At 27.8% G+C, this 19,448-nt stretch overlaps 1 protein-coding gene across 3 annotated transcripts in view; it reads right to left on the bottom strand.

The window, feature by feature from the left end:
* The window catches only part of LOC111686324, a 132,607-nt gene that overhangs the window by 31,293 nt on the left and 81,866 nt on the right, over positions 1–19,448 (bottom strand). The window contains exon 5 of one of the 3 annotated variants that reach the window (XM_046946212.1): positions 11,561–12,295. The exons of 1 other annotated variant lie outside the window; for it this stretch is intronic. In XM_046946212.1, the coding sequence (XP_046802168.1) occupies positions 12,137–12,295 (159 nt within the window). In that variant the 3' untranslated portion in view covers positions 11,561–12,136. Of the gene's footprint in view, positions 1–11,560; positions 12,296–19,448 lie in introns of those variants that run through there. One more of the 3 variants, XM_046946211.1, reaches the window with a different exon arrangement.

Here is a 19,448-nt window from a genome sequence, read left to right as displayed (position 1 = left end):
TTTGTAAATAATTTTTAAAAAATCTCACATGTAAATCCCAAGGAAATTAAAAAAAAAAGATTTTCTATTATTTAAATATTATTTTACATGACAATTGTCAGCAGTTAATGCTAAAACTGTTTTTTTTAGAAAATTCCTAAATAATTACGTCTTAGGCAACTACTTTTAATGTTATGTTGTATATGCAATGCCAAACAAACTGTTCTATACTTTGTAGCAAATTGTTTTTATTTTAATAACTATTATTAACTAATTACATGCTATTGATTGCAGATATTTTACTGCTGTTGCAGACATGAAATACATGACAGACATACGAGTTCAAAAAAAATAAATAAAACCGGTTCGTTATGGTGCAACAACAACACACGATTTCAATTAAACAATCTAGTTTGTTAAACATAAAAATATAGCAAAATTGTTAAAGGAAAGTTATTTAAGCATTTTTTTTTTTGCTCTTTTATGCTTCATTAGTGTTTGAAGATTTTAAACATCTTTTTGTGCTTTTATTAAACTGCTTCATTTGACTAACTAAATGTCAGGGCCATTTTGCGTGCGTTATTGCCGTTTGTTGGTTTAACTAATTACAAAGTCAATATTTTTTAAGCTCTATTTTTAATCACTAGTTTTTTATTGTTTTTGCTATAAAGATTCCCTGCTGTTTCATTACCACCATCATTTGTTTCAGGTTGACATAATCACATTAATGTTTTAGTCTACTTTGTTCCGGTATTTTCAGTTTAAATACAATGACGACTGCAAATGAATGTAAGATTTTCTATGCGATCTGGAGCGTTCTTATGTTTTTGTACAGAAAATACTTCTGATTTGTAGAGATCGCAAAGTTTTCTATAGATCTTTAGCGATCGTAAGATTTTCTATAGAATAACCATTCGATTTTTATCGTTCTTTAAATTTTCTATACAAAATCCATCTGATCTAAAGTGATCGTAAGATTTTCTATAAGTAATCCATCTGATCTTTTGCGACCGTCAGATTTTTCATAGAAAATACATCCGAAATTTAATGATCGAACGATTTTTTTATAGAAAATCCAAGGATCTTTAGTGATAGAACAGTTTTCTTTAGAAAAAACCAAGGATCTTTAGCGATCAACTGATTTTCTGTAAAAACTCCATTGATCTTAAGCGATCAAAAGATTTTGTACAGAAAATCCATTCGATCTTTAGCGATCTTAAGATTAAGAATAGAAAACTCATCGGATCTATAGCGATCGTAAGATTTTGTATATAAAATCCAACTATCATAAGCGATCAAAAGATTTTCCATAGAAAATCTATCTGATCTATATAACGATCGTAAGATTTTTCATAGAAAATCCATCCGGAATGCACGATCGAACAATTTACTATAGAAATTTCAAGGATCTTTAGCAATCAAAAGTTATTCTGTAGAAATTTCAACGATATTAATGGTTTTTCCATAGAAAATCCATCCGACCTAAAGCGATTGTATGATTTTCTATCTAATGATTAGTGATCGTAAGATTTTCTATTGAAAATCCATTCGATCTTTAGCGATCATAAGACTTTGTATCGAAAATCCATTCGATCTTTAGCGATCTTATGATTTTTTATCTAATCTATAGTGACCGTGAGATTTTCCATAGAAAATACATCCGAACTGTTCCGAAAGTATCTTTAGCTATCAATAGATTTTCTGTAGAAATTCTAACGATCTTAAGCTAACAAAAGATTTTGTGCAGAAAATACATTAGATTTTTAGCGATCTTAAGACTATCAATAGAAAATTCATCGTAACGATCGTAACATTTTATATATAAAATTCAACGATCATAAGTGATCGAAAGATTTTCCATAGAAAATCCATCCGACCTAAAGCGATCGTAAGATTTTCTATAGAAAATCCATCCGATCTTAACCGATCGTAAGATTTTATATAAAAAATCCATTCGATCAGTAAAGATCGTAAGATTTACTATAGAAAAATCATTTGAACTTTAGCAATCTTAAGTTTTTCTATAGAAAATTCATGTGATCTGTAAACATTTGATCTTTAGCGATCGTAAGATTTTCTAAGCAGAATCCATCCGATTTGTAGTGATTTGTTATATAATTTAAAACAACAATTTTAAATTATAACGAATGGAAAAAAGCCAAAAAATTAACAATATAAAATGTTTGGTTACCTGAAACTTAATATATTGTTAAACCCTTGTTAAAAAACTATACAACCAAAAGAAGAAAAAAATCTTAAACTAAAACCACAAGAAATCTCCATATGATGCCACAGCATCCCAATCCTTTTTTTGGTGAATTTTTTTCTTTTGATTGTTTGGTCTACCTCTAAAGATAACAAATGACGCACGTGTGCTTGGCGCGCTTTAAGCGCATAAAACAACAAATCATCAACAACAACAACAAAAAAGAAGCAGCTTTTAAAATTGGCATCAGCAGCAGAGGAGCAGCAACAGCAGTCAACATAAAGAAAATCTTTGCAAACTTTTTTAACACAACTAAAGCTGAAAACCTTCTTTCTTTAGCTTTGAAGCCCCCATTATAAACTTTAGCATAAAACCATTACTTGGGTTGTCATAAACTTAAGAATATACAACCAGTTTCGTTTTATTTTTGTGTGTTTTTTTATCTCAAGTTTAATGCTTTTTAAACATTTTTATACTTCGAAATCTGAAATATACATGTTGTCTGGCTGGTTTGGGGGCTGGATGTTGTATGCTGCATGAAGAGGTGAGTGGTGCTTAGCTTGGTTGTATTTACTACGTTTGTTTAACGTAGTGATTGTATAATACTCGTATTTCTTAGAATTTTATGTTTACGTTTTGGGTTTTTTTTTCTTTACGAACGCATCATCTTCTTTAGTTGAGAAGTAAACAACAAAATAGAATGCAAAAGAAACCAAAAAAAAAGAAAAAGTTCAGAAAAGTTTGTTGTAAAGATGTTTTACTTAAGACTTTAAGAGAAGTTTGCTGCTACTAGGGGGATTTCGAAAACCAACTAGGAACAGGCTTGAAATATATAATCAGGATGTGGAAATGTTTCTATGGAAAACTATAAAGAAATTTTAAAAATATGAATCTTTATATAAGATCTTAAGAAATTTCATTTAAGGAAAAGCTATTTTATTTAAGGAAAAGCTATTTAAAGAGTAGAGTGTCAAAATGTTCGTTGTACACTCTCAGTTTTAAACATTCAACACAAGCAGCAGTTGAAGTAACAAAAACTACAACAACTCAACATGTTCTTGAACTTCATAAAAAGTTCAAACCATAACAGCAGCAACAACAGCAAAAAGGTTTCTTATAAAAAAGGGCTGCAGCATACCATCAACAACAAGCTGCTCAATGTTTCTCTCAGTCTGTTGGTATAACTTTATTTTATCTATATTTTTTTAGTTTATTGCAACATTTTGTTGCAATAATCAAGTTTTCCTTTTTAAGGCAAATTCAAACTCTAGCATTTGCGCGCTATTTTTCTAGATTTTTTTTCTTCCAAAAATAGACAAAACTTCACATTATCATCATGTTGATGATGTTTGTTCCTTTTTAGCACTTTTCTGCTCGCGCGTAATTTTCTTAAGTTTTCTGCTATTTAGTTTAACAATTGGCGCGCAAAAGTTTTATTTATTTATTTATTCCCTGCCGTTTGTTATAGTTTTGTTATGCTGCTCATGCAACAACCCACTCCTTTATTTGTCTATTTAATATTATATGACTTAAATAGATTCTATTCCCTCTTTTCTTCTTGTTCTATATAAGGTGTGTAAGCAAACATTTTTCCCCTGAACTGTGTGTGTGTAAAAGTCTTCAGCCTAATGGCGCGTGTGCTGCATGATATTTTTTAAAGAAATCATTGTAATGATTTAAAGTTGCCATTTTTCTTGATTTCTATGATACCTTTTAAGGACTTAGATCAGATGTCATTAATTTGTTAGCAGAAGTTGTTGTTGTTGTTGCCTGTAAATAGGAGTTTTCTAGCAAACAATTAGAGTTTTAAAGTAAGAAACTTCTAGACTCATTGGTGACAGGCTGGGAAATAAGAAACTGTATATATTTTTCACCATAAATGGTTTTCCTTAGAATGGTAAAACTAAAAATGCTTTCTAATAAAAATGGCTTGAGTTTTATATGAACTATATAAAGAGGTGGTCAATACCTCCAGTTTTGCCGAGACTGAAAAATTGGTTACAGTCTACTGCTTGGCTTAGTCCTTGCATAGATTAATAGAGGTCAGACCAGAGTACCGCATAATCTGATACTACGGGTGGCGAGTATGACTATGTCCTGGCTGGTCAGTTGGTTGAGGTTCCTTCGGGATCTACGTAGTGGCTGTGGTTTAAACCAAAATTCGCGAGGAGAGTAAGTGGCGGTTAAAAGACTGATGATTGATAAAGTCAATATTTCGGTATAAGTTCGGTGCTCTTGACGAAAACAACAGATACCTCACAGAGGAGTAACTGTGGGACTAAGCGTTGAAAATGAGTTTTTATTAATTGTATATGGTACGGGATGAATGTGGGATACGGCGGGCCTCACCCACCCGTCTAACTATAAAAAAAGTGTTGTATGTTTTCCTCTTATGAATGTGTCGTATGAATGAGATGTGTGCTGGGTTGAATGATGATGGATGAAAGGTATCTTATCTGTTCACATCAGAATTACCACAGTGTGTTCCTGTGAGTAAGAACAATGTCTTCGGCTTATTAATGGATCGTACTTCGGTTCACCGTTTACGTCTCTAGGTGCTGTTGCCGAATCCACAGGGGCCATCCAATAGTCAAAAATTAGATAGCTCGAGTACTCCAGCAAAGTACTTGTGCATAGACCGGTCAAAGCCAATGTACAAAAATTCCCACCTGAGTTCTTCATTGAAGAACAAAGGGGCAATGGTAGACTGTTCTCAAGTCTACCCGGTGGATGAAAAAGACAATCGTGAGATAAGGCCGTCAGGGCAGGTGCTCACGTTAAAACTCTCGACAGTCATGTAAGGTCAGTCTAGTCAAACGATCTGAAGAGTTGGAAAATCTTGCAATTTCTCTGTGTCCGACAGAGATATTGAAATCTCCTCTGATCAAAAGAAATATGATCAGAGAGAGATCTGTCGCAAAATATTTATAGAAAATCTTGCAATATCTCTCTATTGATGATATTTATTAGAAAAAATCTAGAAAACTTACTATCTCTTTTAGATCGATAGATTTTTTACAGAAAACTTGCGATCACTAGGTGATCGATGGATTTACTGTAACAAATCTTGAAATTTTTCTGTGATGGAGACATTTTATGTAAAAAAAATTTGCAATCATTCAGTGATCGACAGCTATTCCATAGAAAATCTCGTGATCGAGAGTTTTTTATAAAAAATCATGTGATCATTCTGTAAACGAGATTTTTTCTTTAGAAAATCGTGCGATTCTCAGTGATCTACAGTTTTTTTTTACAGTGATCAAAGGATTTTCTATAGAAAATCTTGCGATCTCTCTTGACTGTTGGCTTTTTTATAAAAAATCTTGCGATCTCTCTAGATCATTGGATTTTCTTTAGAAAATCTTGCGATCTCTCTAGATCGTTGGATTTTCTTTAAAAAATCTTGCGATCTATCTAGATCGTTGAATTTTCTATAGAAAATCTTGCGATCTCGCTGAATCCTTGAATTTTTTATAGAAAATCTTTCTAGATCTTTGGATTTTCTGTGATCTTGCGATCTCTCTAGATCGTTGGATTTTCTGTAAAAAATCTTGCGATCTCTCTAGATCTTTAGATTTTTTAGATCGTTGGATTTTCTATAGAAAATCTCTCTAGATCGTTGGATTTTCTATAGAAAACCTCTTTAGATCTTTGGATTTTCTGTGAAAAATCTTGCGATCTATCTAGATCTTTAGATTTTTTAGATCGTTGGATTTTCTATAGAAAATCTCTCTAGATCGTTGGATTTTCTATAGAAAATCTCTTTAGATCTTTGGATTTTCTGTAAAAAATCTTGCGATCTCTCTAGATCTTTAGATTTTTTAGATCGTTGGATTTTCTATAGAAAATCTTATGATCTCTCTAGATCATTGGATTTTCTATAGAAAATTTATCGATCTGTTATAGTTCGATGGATTTTCTATAGAAAATGTTATGAATTCATGAAGATCGATGGATTTTTTGTAGAAAATCTTGCGATCTCATAACGATTGATGGATTTTCTATAGAAAATTTCTCGATTTCTTATAGATCGATGGATTTTCTATAGAAAATAGTGCGAACTTATATAGACCGATGAATTTTTTATAGAAAATCTTAAGATCTTTTCAAAAGGTTTGCTTACCATGTGATCTCTTTAGATTGTTGGATTTTCTGAAAAAAATTTTGCAAGTTCTTATTACTTTATTGTAGAAATTCTTTTGTTCAACTTCTCTTTAAAAAAAAGTAACTACGATTTTGTTTTTTCATTTACAGTTTCAAAAAATTTGAAAAATTCTCAAAGTTATTAGAACTTTAAAAATACCTTATAAAACTATTTTTCTATTATAAAAATTTCAACAAAAACCTCGTTTTAGATAATCTACGGCAACTAATAATAATTACAAAATAATTAAACAGAAGAACATTAAACAAAACACCTGGAGATCGAAGAAATAATTATTAACGATTTATTGAAGTATCACTGCAATTATAACTAAATGATGAAAGAAAAAGAGAAATGTAATAATCAAAAGATGTAACGAGTTTGAAATCTTTAAAAGAAATAGATTTTAAATGAAGTTAAAACTAAGGTGGAGAGGAGATCATCAGTACAAACCATAAAATTAATTACTAAAACTAAGAAGCTAACAACATGAGATTTGATAGTTGTGTTGATTGTAAAAAAAAGAGGAGTTTGTCAGCAGACCTCTTTAAGTAGAAGTATTTTGTAATAAGGTTTCCATTACAAAATGTTTTATTGAGGTATTTAATTGATAATTTAATACTAAACACAAAAGACTTAAGACACAAGCCGTTTGTTTGAAAATGAATTCTTTTAAAATATAACTACAAATCTAACATATTTTAAGTCCTTTGACAATCTCTGCATCACTGTCAAATCAAACAAAATTTATTTCTGGTTCCTTTAAACCTCATAAATAAATGTCTAAGTTTTTTTTTATTTTTAATCGCTCTCTAACAACAAACGTTTGGCTATATATTTAAGTACAAGTCATAGCTTTGTAAATACCAGTAGCTTGTTAAATAAAACACAATACGCAGTAGATACTCAATAGTTCTTGTATTTCTTAACTCTAGAGAGATAAAAAACCATGAAAAAATTTACACAAAATGTAAAGGTATTCTAGAAGCTTGAAAAAAAGGTTCACCAGTAAAAGTATAAGAAAAACCAACAAAGAAAGCCAACAGCAGCCAGGCATCATGATGTTAACAATATTTTGTTAAACCTCATCATCGATAGACTGTTGCTGTGGTATAACAACAAAAGAATTGTGGAAGTGTTTCTACAGACTGTTGATGTGTTTCTTTTTTTAAAGGCTTTTTAAAAAGTTTGTCTTTTTGTTGTTTTTGTTGCTGCTGTTTTATAGTTAAACCACAAATAACATGATAACTACTTGAGCACGAGCCTCACATAAATAAATGTTTAATGTTTTTTTTTTGTTCTTTTTTTCTTTCTTTAATTTTAACTATTTTTCTGGCTTTTCAAGTATTAGTTAGCCTTAAAAAAAAAAGATGTAGTTTTTTTTTGAATTTCAAAAATAATGTAACATCTGTTTTGCTGTATACTAATAGTTTATACTTGCTGCTCTTTAATTTAAACTGCAAAACAAAACAGGATTTTATTTTTCGACAAGATAAATTATAGACTTTGAAAAACAACAAAACTTAATACAAACACAAACTTGAACTTGAAATCTTTATTTGTTGCAGAAATCTACTGCTATAGTTAGGCAAAGTTTGTTGTTTAAGTCTGTTGTTTTTCTTTTTTTAAGGGTGTGTTGCAAGCAAAGCGATGATTAAGCCTTCATTGTGTTGAACATTTATTTATGTATCAAACTAATGTACATACATATGTATGTAAAAAGACCTTAAATTACAAAGAACTTAATTAGAGTTTAAAATTTTTAAGGAGAAGAGAAGCGTGTAAAATTTCGTATAACAGTTTGAAAAAAATTTTTTTTTAATATTTTTTCATAAACTATTTGTCTAAAAGACATTATTTATTTTTGGGATTACGGCTTGTTTTGTACAACGGTTTCTCACAAAGAATATTTAGTGTATAACAGTTTTTTAAAGGCTTAATGTATAACAGTTTGTCTTGAAGAAAAATATGTGTATAACAGTTTTCTTAAAAAAATATGTGTTTAAAAAAGTTTTTCTTTAAAAAATTAGCGTATAACAGTTTTTCTTAAGGAAAAAAATGTGTATAACAGTTTTACTTAAATAAAAATTTGTTTTCTAAACGAAAAGTTTGTGTATAAAAGTTTTTCCTAAAGAAAAATTTGGTATAACAGTGTATAACAGTTTTTCTTAAATAAAAATTATTTTATAACAGCTTTTCTTTAAAAAAATTTGTATAACAGTTTTGTTAAAGAAATATTTGTGTACAAAGTTTTTATTAAAGAAAAATTTGTGTATAACAGTTTTTCTTAAAGAAAAATATCTGTATAAAAGTTTATATGAAAGAAAGTTTTTTGTATAACAGTTATTCTTAAAAGAAAATGGTGTATAAAAGTTTTTCTTAAAGAAAAATTTGCTTTAAGAGTTTTTCTTAAAGAAAAAAATTGTGTATAACAGTTTTCTTTAAAAAAATATGTGTATAACAGTTTATATTAAAAAAGGTTTTGTGTATAACAATTGCTTCTCAAAGATTAACTTGTGAATAACGGTGTCGCTTCAAAAAATTGTGTATAACAGTTTTTCTTAAAAGAAATTGGTGTATAACAGTTTTTCTTTAAGAAAAATTTGTGTATAAGAGTTTCCGTTAAAGAAAAAATTGTACATAACAGCTTTTCTTAACAAAAAATTTGTGTATAACAAATTTTCTTAAAGAAAAATTTGATAGAACAGTTTTTCTTAAAGAAAATTTGTGTTTAACATATTTTCTTAAAGAAAAATTTGTGTATAACAGTTTTTCTTAAAGAAAAATGTGTTTACAGAAAATTTTATGCAGAACAGTTTTTCTTACAGAAAAATTTTTCTATAACAGTTTTTATTACAAAAACAGTTTGTTTTTCAACAGAAAATTTTTTGTATAACAGTTTTTTCTATTTTTACTATATAGTTTTTTTACTATAGAAAATTTAAATATCCATGTAAAATAGTTTCTTCTAAAGAAAAAATTATGTATAACAGTTTCTACTAAAGAAAAAATCTATATAAAAGCAATTTTCTTAAAAACAAAAACTTTATATAACAGTTTTTGTTACAGCATTTTCTGAAGAAATAATAATCACTACAATAATATTCTATAGAAAAACAATCCTTGATTTTAATCATTTACAACAGCAATTGCTTGATCTATTGTTCCCAGACAACAAACAAACAAACCACTCCTCAAAAACAACTACAACAACTATAACTATTTCAATAATAATTTTATTACTTAATAAAAACAAAAACCAAAACAGAAATATTTATCTATTACAGCCCCTCAGGCTTTAAAGATTAAATCAACTTTTTTCTAACAATCTCTCTTTATATGATTATGTCATTGTGCTGTTGTTGGTTTTTCTTCCATTTTATGTATAAATGTACGTTTGACAATTCATTAAAATTATTATAAAGCCTCAATACATTTTGATTTATCGTTCAAAGCTCCACAACATGATAATAAATTGTTATAAATACTTTTTTAATTCCAAACAGTAACTGATGCACATAGTATATATCTCGTAATGGCTCTAAAGCCCCAATACACACCTTTAGGTTTCCTGGTCCTTGTTTTGTTGTAGCATTTATACAATTAGTTTTTGTGCAAACTTAAGTTTACGTTTATTCATTAACATTTTTATAACTGATCTTTTTTCTGTTGAACTGTAAATAAAGAAAACTGGCAAAGAAAGGAAAGGAAGGGGATTTTTAAGAAACCAGTTTGGCGTGTGCCAAACGATCTTTAATTGAAAATACAAAAACTTATTCAGCAAATGACATGAACAGCAGCTTTTTTTTAAGTGTCTACAACAGCATTAACATTTGTTGTAGATCCGTTTTTTGCCATAGAGTTTTTGTACAACAAACACTCCTCTTAGCAGAAAAAAAGGTGCATAGAGTCCTCTATAGAGTTTTAAATATGTACAGAATTTTAAAATAATAATTTCTTATTAAATTTTAACATGTTTTTTTTTTAAATAAAAAATATTGCTCAAAAATTTTTCTTTAAGGACAACTGTTATAGACAAATTTTTCGTTAAGTTAAAATGTAATACACAATTTTTTCTTCCAGAAAACTGTTATACACAACTTTTTTTTGAGAAAAACACAATCAAAAAAGAAATCAAAAATAATTAACATATATCAAGGCAAGCGATTTCTTTGTAGGTCGGATGTTTTTTACTTGACATCTGTTCAAATAAAATATTGAAATATATCAGTTCTAGTTTAGTTCTAGTTCAGTTCAGTTCTAGTTCAGTTCTAGTTCAGTTCTAGTTCAGTTCTAGTTCAGTTCTAGTTCAGTTCTAGTTCAGTTCTAGTTCAGTTCTAGTTCAGTTCTAGTTCAGTTCTAGTTCAGTTCTAGTTCAGTTCTAGTTCAGTTCTAGTTCAGTTCTAGTTCAGTTCTAGTTCAGTTCTAGTTCAGTTCTAGTTCAGTTCTAGTTCAGTTCTAGTTCAGTTCTAGTTCAGTTCTAGTTCAGTTCTAGTTCAGTTCTAGTTCAGTTCTAGTCCAGTTCTAGTTCAGTTCTAGTTCAGTTCTAGTTCAATTCTAGTTTAGTTCTAGTTCAGTTCTAGTTCAGTTCTAGTTCAGTTCTAGTTCAGTTCTAGGTCAGATCTAGTTTAGTTCTAGTTCAGTTCTAGGTCAGATCTAGTTCAGTTCTAGCTCAGTTCTTTATTAAGGCTATTTTACTGAAAGTTTTCTTTAAGAAAAACTGTTATACAAAATTTTTCCATTAAGAAAAACTGTTATACACAAATTTTTCGTTAATAAAAACTGTTACCCACAAACCACAAACTGTTATACAAATTTTTTTCTTAAATAAAACTGTTATACACAAATATTTCATAAATAAAACTGTTATATAAAAATTTTTCTTAAAGAAGAACTGTTATATTCAAATATTTCTTTAAGAAAACTGTAATGCACAAATTTTCCTTTAAGAATAACTGTTATAAAAAAATTTTTCTCTAAGAAAACTGTTATACACTATTTTTTCTTCAAAGAAAATCTAAATACACAAATTTTTCTTTAAGAAAACTGTTATACACAAATTTTTCTGTAAGAAAACTGTTATGGACAATTTTTTCTTCAATGAAAACAGTTATACACGAATTTTTCTTTAAGAAAACTATTATGAAGAAATATTTCTTTAAGAAAAGCTTTTATACACAAATTTTCCATTAAGAAAAACTGTTATACACAATTTTTCCCTAAATAAAACTGTTATACATAAATTTTTCTCTAAGAAAAACTATTATACATAAAATGTTCTTAAATTTTCTTTTTTTTTAGAAAATTTTTTCCTGTAAAGAATATAAAAGTTTTCTATATTACGAAATTTATATTCCTTTAAATCCCTGACTATTTTTTTTGCTCACTCACTTAATTCAGTTTCAGTGATGTTTATATTAATTTCGTTTTATTTTTTTTTGCTTTGCTGCTTCTGTCATTAATTCGAATCAATTTTCTATATGAATGTAAGAATGAACGTAAGTCTGAAATGAATTGGCAAATAATTTCGAATGTTGTTCATAGTTGTTCGGTTTGCTTCGAACACGAGTATGCTGTTGAAATTCTTGCCATGAAATTGATGTTGTTATTTTTCCGTCTTGGTGTCTCCAAGACATAGTTCAAAAACATTGACAACAAAAAAATTAGTAGAAGTAATAGTAGTAGCAGTTGTTTTTGTTTCTTTTTTTCTTATCCTGGTGTTGAAAATTTAATAATTATTTTATTAAGTTTTCAAAACGGTACGTTTAATGGTTGATACTTAGTTGTTGGTTATTTAAAAGTTATGTTTAGGCGGAGAAATTTCTCTGATAATGATAATTGCTGGAGTCAAGTGGAGCAACAAAATAAAAACGATAGTGGTAATAAGGATGTAAATACTTACTAAATAGATCATCATGAAATTTATGTGGAAAATTTAAAGGATGTAATGTAGCAACAAGACTTACCTGTAAGTAAAATGAAAGAGAAAGAAATTAAGTCGTTAGCAAATTTCAGTAAAAAATTTTAAATGTAATTTCTAAACGAATATTAACGTTTTAGAAATTAGTAAAACTTTAATTCGCGCTAACACATATAGTGTAAACACAGTATGATCTAAAACCATTAAACTATTAAAAAGGGAGTGTTTTAATGCTAATGATTTATTTGGCAGTTTAATTAATTAAAACACAATTTTTTACAAGGAAGCAAAAAATATCTCAAAAAAATATTATATATAAATTTTTGTGTTAAGAAAACATCCAAAAAGAAATCAAAAATAATTAGTTTATCTTAAGGCACGCGATTTCTTTGTAGGTCGAATGTTTTTACCTGGAAGCTCTTCAAAGAAAATATGATATGATTGAAATTTTGACAGGTTTACTTAGTAGTTAGAGAAAAAGAAAAGATTGAAATATTGTTGGGCTTAACAGCGCTTAGAGATAAGTTTTAAAATAAAGTTGTTGAGTTTTTTTAAATTTCTTTGTAATTTTCAAAAATTGTTATTAAAGTTTTAATAGATTTAAAATTTAAAGATAGAAGAAATACAAATTACTTGATTTTGTGTCTATAAATTTCGTGGTTAATCTTATATATACACTTTAAGAAAAATCTGTTATAATATAGAATTATTTGCTGTATGTTTGTTGAGTTCTAGTTGAGTTTTATTTCAGTTCTAGTTCAGTTCAGTTCTAGTTCAGTTCAGTTCTAGTTCAGCTCTAGTTCAGTTCTAGTTCAGTTCTAGTTCAGTTCTAGTTCAGTTCTAGTTCAGTTCTAGTTCAGTTCTAGTTCAGTTCTAGTTCAGTTCTAGTTCAGTTCTAGTTCAGTTCTAGTTCAGTTCTAGTTCAGTTCTAGTTCAGTTCTAGTTCAGTTCTAGTTCAGTTCTAGTTCAGTTCTAGTTCAGTTCTAGTTCAGTTCCAGTTCAGTTCTACATCAGTTCTACATCAGTTCTTGTTCAGTTCTTGTTTTGTTCTAGTTCAGTTTTAGTTCTGTCCAATTTGAAAATTCGTATATTTGTATAAAATTTGTCAATATTTTTGTTAAAAAAAAACACTTCTTCTTTCTTCTTCCTCAATTCCTCTGTTATTGATGCCAAGTTAAAGTTTTGGATCAAAATTAATTTTGAAACTAAATTAAAAATCACCACCATAAATCACAACATATCTTAGTAATTTATCAAAGAATCTGTGACAGAATTCCAAAAATATTTTTAATTTAACACTCCCAGCCCTTTTAACATTAAGCAAACCATCAATATAACATGAATTTTTATGTTTTTATAAAAAAAAATTATTAAAATGTATGAAAAAAAGACCCTGTCATCAGTCTTGTAGGAGTTTGTTTTTGTGTTTTTAATAATGCGGGTTTGTAGCTTAAGTCTTTCTTATGTTATGATATGTTGTTGTTGTTTTAAGTTTAAGTGCGGAGTAGTGTGTGTTTGTGTGTAAAAAGGTAAACAACATAAAAAAGTTTTTTTTTTTGTAACTAAAGCATCTTGCTTAAGTCTTTTTATGTTATTATTTTGATTTGTTGTTATTGTTAGCTTGATGTTTGACTTTAACGAAATCATAGTGTGAGTGTGTGTGTTTGTTTACAATTTAAACTACAAGCGATAAGCGACTAAGAATTTCTCAATTTATTGCTTTGTGGCCTTTATTGTAATCTTGTTATGAAGTTAAAAATAACTAAAAGATGCCATAAAAGTGTGTGACGTCAATTTTAAAGTTACAGTTGTTGGAGTTTGTTTTAAGTTTCGTGTAAACAATCACCAGAAGAAGAAATTTCTTGTTAAAGAAAGAAATGAATGAACGATATAAATTTATTAAAAATTTTAAATAAAAAAATATTTATGCCACCAATTTTTTTTACAATGCTGACACCAAAAACAGAAATTCAGCTAAAAGCAAAACATAAACAATAGACAAAAGTTTATTGGCCTGTCTCAGAGGTAGGTTTTTGATTTGCTAGTGATTTAATTTTAATTAATAAAAACAAACAATTAAAATTATGTTTGTATGTTAAACATTAAAAAGAAAAAAAAACACAACAACTGTAACAATTATTATTATTAAATAACGGAAATTATGATAATTATTAATATAAATTACAATAAATCTAATTTAATAAGCTTGTTTTTTCTCTCTCGCTGTAATAACATAATAATATCAACAAGTTCCTCTTTTATCAAGACAAACATCCTTGTCATTGAACTTTTGTAATTTTGCTTCTTAAGTGTTGAGTGTCAGTGGTTTTTCTATACATATAATTTAAGAATTCATTGTCAAGGTTTTATGATTTTCTTTTGTCTTTCTTTATAATTTCTTTCTTCTGTTTCTAGTTATAAATATTCATTTTAATAATGAGAGAACGGAAGTTTTGTCAAAGTGTTGAATATTAAAATTTATGTTTATTATAATGTTTCTTTTTTCAAACATTAAGTGATGCTAACTAGTGATGTAATAATGTTATAAATGACTTAATAGAAGTCGGAAGTTAAACAAATTGTTATTGATTTGTTATTGGAAAAAATAAGGGAAAAAATAAATAATATTAAATAACAGTCTACATATGACAACAGAAAACTTTAAGTTTTATGACTAAGAAAGATAAAAGCTTTTTAAGTATTTCTTTCTTAATAAGCTTAATAATTTTTAAAAAAATTGTTTAATGATTTTGTAATTTAGTAAAGAGGTTTTATAAAGCACAGTCTTCTTTTCGACAGTACAGTTTAGTTCTAACTCTAATTCAATTCTAGTTAAGTTCTAGTTAAGTTCTAGTTCAGTTCTAGTTCAGTTCTAGTTCAGTTCTAGTTCAGTTCTAGTTCAGTTCTAGTTCAGTTCTAGTTCAGTTCTAGTTCAGTTCTAGTTCAGTTCTAGTTCAGTTCTAGTTCAGTTCTAGTTCAGTTCTAGTTCAGTTCTAGTTCAGTTCTAGTTCAGTTCTAGTTCAGTTCTAGTTCAGTTCTAGTTCAGTTATAGTTCAGTTCCAGTTCAGTTCTAGTTTAGTTCTATATATAGCACGAACTGTAGCACGATCATTGGTCATGACTTTGAAACATATGTTCTATTCTAAATTATATTAACATGAAATGTATTTAAAAGAAATTGCGTTTTTAAGAGGCTTAAGTTTCTTACTTAAAATTTCGTTTCATTGTTTTTTTTAAACCTAAATTTTCACATTAAATATTCGTCAAAGAAAAAAAACTATAAAAATATTAATAACTAATAATGACATTAGCTTTTGGGTGGTCATAACAATGTGTTTAGAATTACGTTTTTTTTTCATAAACCACAAAAAACAGTGACCATAAGTTCCATAATGTGGGTGTTGAATTACATAATGGATTTTTTTTAATTTATGAATTTTTAACATAAATGTAAACAAAAACTATTAAAAGAAATGATAAGTTTATGAAAAAAAAAAACAAAAAATTATAAGAAAAATGTTTTAATATTAGAAAAACTTAGAGAAACCCCTAAAGCTAATAATAAAAAAATCAAAAAATCTATTGAATAAAGAAATAATGATAAATGTAATATAATGAAGCTAAACGAAAAGAACTTAAAGATTTTTAAGTTAGGTTTAAAGTTATAATGAAAACTTTATGCACACACGTGCTGCTGTTAAAATGACTTTAATTATTTCTTTCTTTATTAGTTTCTTTATATTGTTCTTACTAATTATGTTGGATATTTTATTTTATAGATTTTGTTTGTTTTTCTTTTAATTTAACTTCTTTTTCTTCTACAATTTGTTTTTAACATGTTAATTTCATTATAAAAGAGTTTTTTATGTTATCGACATTTCCGCCGCTAGTTTTGTTTTATGACTTTTCGATTTTGTTTTAGAAACAAAAGTTGATTAATTGAAAAACTATAAAAATAAGATAGACAAAATGAAATAAGTAATTTTTGTTTAAAAAAATGTTAATTTCCCCTTTTAAAAGGCATGATTAGTTGAAATGAGTTTGTCTCTTAAGTCTTTTGTTTTGTAGGGTTAAAAAAACAAAGAAGGAACGTTTAAGCGGCATTTTTTGGGGTATTTATTTTGATTTCAAAACTTTTAAATCAAAGTGTTGCTTAAATGTTAACACCGTTACAAGTTGCCTTCATTTTTTTGTCTATAACAACAACACCATTTATCCAACAGTTCATAGACTTCTTTTAAGGAAATTTGTTATTATTTCTTTTTTTGCCACATTGTCTCATTCTACACACAGGTGCTTAAATGTCTATAACTCTAAAAACATGTTTGTAACCCAAAAAAAAAACTGGAAATACAAAAACTAAAACACCAACATCAATTTCTAACAAATGTTAAACTCTACGAATTGTTATCATAATTATCTTATATGCTCCAGTTTAGATTTCTTACAAAGTCATTTTTTTCTCAAAATGGAAAAACAAATTCACATATTCATCTAGAAAACCATAAACTGTAGCAAAATACAATTGGATGTCTACAATTTCAATTTTTAGACCATAAATCCATAATGTTTAAAAACTAAACCAAACTAAATAAATTTTTGATGGTGGGCACCTGCAGTTTTATTCTACACACCAAATCTGCATGAATTCTTGTTTTCTTTCAAAACCACAACAAATTCCTTATAACGAGCATAAATTTAATGAACTTAATATTTATAAAATTTTGTTACAAAAAAACCTCATAAATCTTAAGCCAAACAAACGATGAAAAAAAAACTTCAAACTCTATAACGGATCCGGTAATTACCTAACAAATACCTAAGGCCAAACAACAAACATTTTCAGTTAAAATTCTATTTTATAAAAACCTATAAATATAACAATCCGTTCAAATCATTAAAAGTTCAATTGTTTTAAACAAGTTTTGAAAAGTTCTTCTCATTTTCATGTGATTGATTTACTATTGTCACCTGCCAATTCCAGCAGCTGTTTTTTATTTTAAAAGTTATTGAAAACCAGCTTGTGCCAAATTTATTTGGATTTTATTATAAAATTTTATAAACGTTTTCAGTTGCCTTTTTCTTTAATTTATTAGACTTTTTCGCTAATGTGCATTTATGTTTGTGAAAAAGTTTTGCTGATCCTTTTTGTGTTCTTTTTTAATATATCCAGCTGCTTTTCTTAACGATGTGCAAGGTGGTTTTATTTTTTTTTTAATCATGTTTAATTTGACTGGTTTACTTTTAGCAGGGTAAGACAAAAGACTTAAGAAAAAAACTTGGCTAAAAAAATTAGGGGTTGAAAAAGGTGCATTTTAGTTGACACCCTTTTAGCTTTTTTTAAAACTTTTAAATAAACTTATAAGCGAAATAATTTGCACATCAATTTGCACCTTCTCTTTCAGTTATATTATAGATCTAGCTTAGTTCTTGTTCAGTTCTAGTTCAGTTCTAGTTCTAGTTCAGTTCTAGTTCAGTTCTAGTTCAGTTCTAGTTCAGTTCTAGTTCAGTTCTAGTTCAGTTCTAGTTCAGTTCTAGTTCAGTTCTAGTTCAGTTCTAGTTTAGTTCTAGTTCAGTTCTAGTTCAGTTCTAGTTCAGTTCTAGTTCAGTTCTAGTTCAGTTCTAGTTTAGTTCTAGTTCAGTTCTAGTTCAGTTTTAGTTTTTAATTGAATATTAATTTTAGATAACTTAGTTTATCTCTTTTTTTTGGTTTTCATCATCCACCTTCAAATACTAAAAAACAAATTCTACCGCTTTGGTTGGGATTTTTTTTAAAAGAAAAAGAAAAAAATATATCTTTTACATATTTCCACAGAAACTTCATCTTGATGTTGTCTCTGATGAATGATGAATTTAACAAATTAATCAATTCAACAAGTCTTCAATATTAAACATGCGAAACACGCAACATTATCCTACAGCAAGCAGCAACCTTCACACTTTAAATAAATGAGACATGAGGCACAGGCGAACAACGCAAGGACTCTTAATTTCATTGAAATAAACCAATTGAAATTCTAAAAACCCCTTCAAAAACAACGTGTCTGTCGTGCGTTTTGTTTAAGAAAAAAACTGGTTAAATTTAAAATCCACAACATTTTTGAGGAAATACACTTTAAGAATAATAATGGTTCCAAAAAAGAAGAAATAAAATACTTTATATTTTTTACAAAAACTCTTTGATTTAAAAATAATTTATAACAATATTGAGTCAAGCCTTTTAACATTTATTTATTTGTCTAGTAAATGTCTAGTCGGTATTTTAAATTTAACAAAAAATATCATCATTTAAATAAAAACTTTTCTTGTTTTTATTTTTAAACCATCACAGTTTAATTAACCATGAATTTGATACAACAATGTTAAAAGTTAAAATTTTATAGTTACACCATCTACATAGTTGGTTTTCTGTGTATAAATAAATGCTAATATTAAAAAAGCAGCCCAAGAAGAAAATTTCCCACTGAAGGCAGTCAGGCGTATTGAAAGCGAAGCAACAGATATAAATTAAATTGAAATGCATAAAAATGTTTAAAGGTTTTAACACTTTGAGAAGAAATTATGTATAACGTAAATGCTATTTACTATAAGGGAAATTTATAAGGGGGGAATATATGTATAAATTTTATGTATTAAAAATATAAAGAACATTATTTTAAGACCTGCATAAAATCTTAATAATATTTATAAGAAGCGCCACAAGTGATTATCAGGATGGTGAATATGCGTAAATATGTTTATTTTGTAAATTGATATCATGTGAATGTTTACTTCTATTCTTTGATTTTATGGCAAGAAATTTATAATTATTATTTAATAGAACTAATAATTTCTCAGAAAAAATATGGTGAGAGAAAAAGTGTGAAAAAGGAGTACGAGTGTTAAGAACAGAAGCCTAACTAGTATCGACTAAAAACTTACTTTAGAAAATGATCTAGAATTGAAGTAGAACTGAACACGATCTAAACTAAAACTGAACTATATCAATACTAAAACTGAACTAGATCAAAACTAGAGCAGAATTAGAACAGAACTAGAACTGAACTAAAACTCAACTAAAACACTGAACTAGAACAGAACTAGAGTAGAATTAGTACTAAACTAGAACTGAACTAGAACTGAACTAGAACTGAACTAGAACTGAACTAGAACTGAACTAGAACTGAACTAGAACTGAACTAGAACTGAACTAGAACTGA

The sequence above is a fragment of the Lucilia cuprina genome, chromosome 3, assembly GCF_022045245.1.
Source record: "Lucilia cuprina isolate Lc7/37 chromosome 3, ASM2204524v1, whole genome shotgun sequence".
NCBI classification, from domain to species: Eukaryota; Metazoa; Arthropoda; class Insecta; order Diptera; family Calliphoridae; genus Lucilia; species Lucilia cuprina.
The sequence above is the reverse complement of the archived record's forward strand: the minus strand, read 5'-3'. Positions and strand labels throughout refer to the sequence as shown.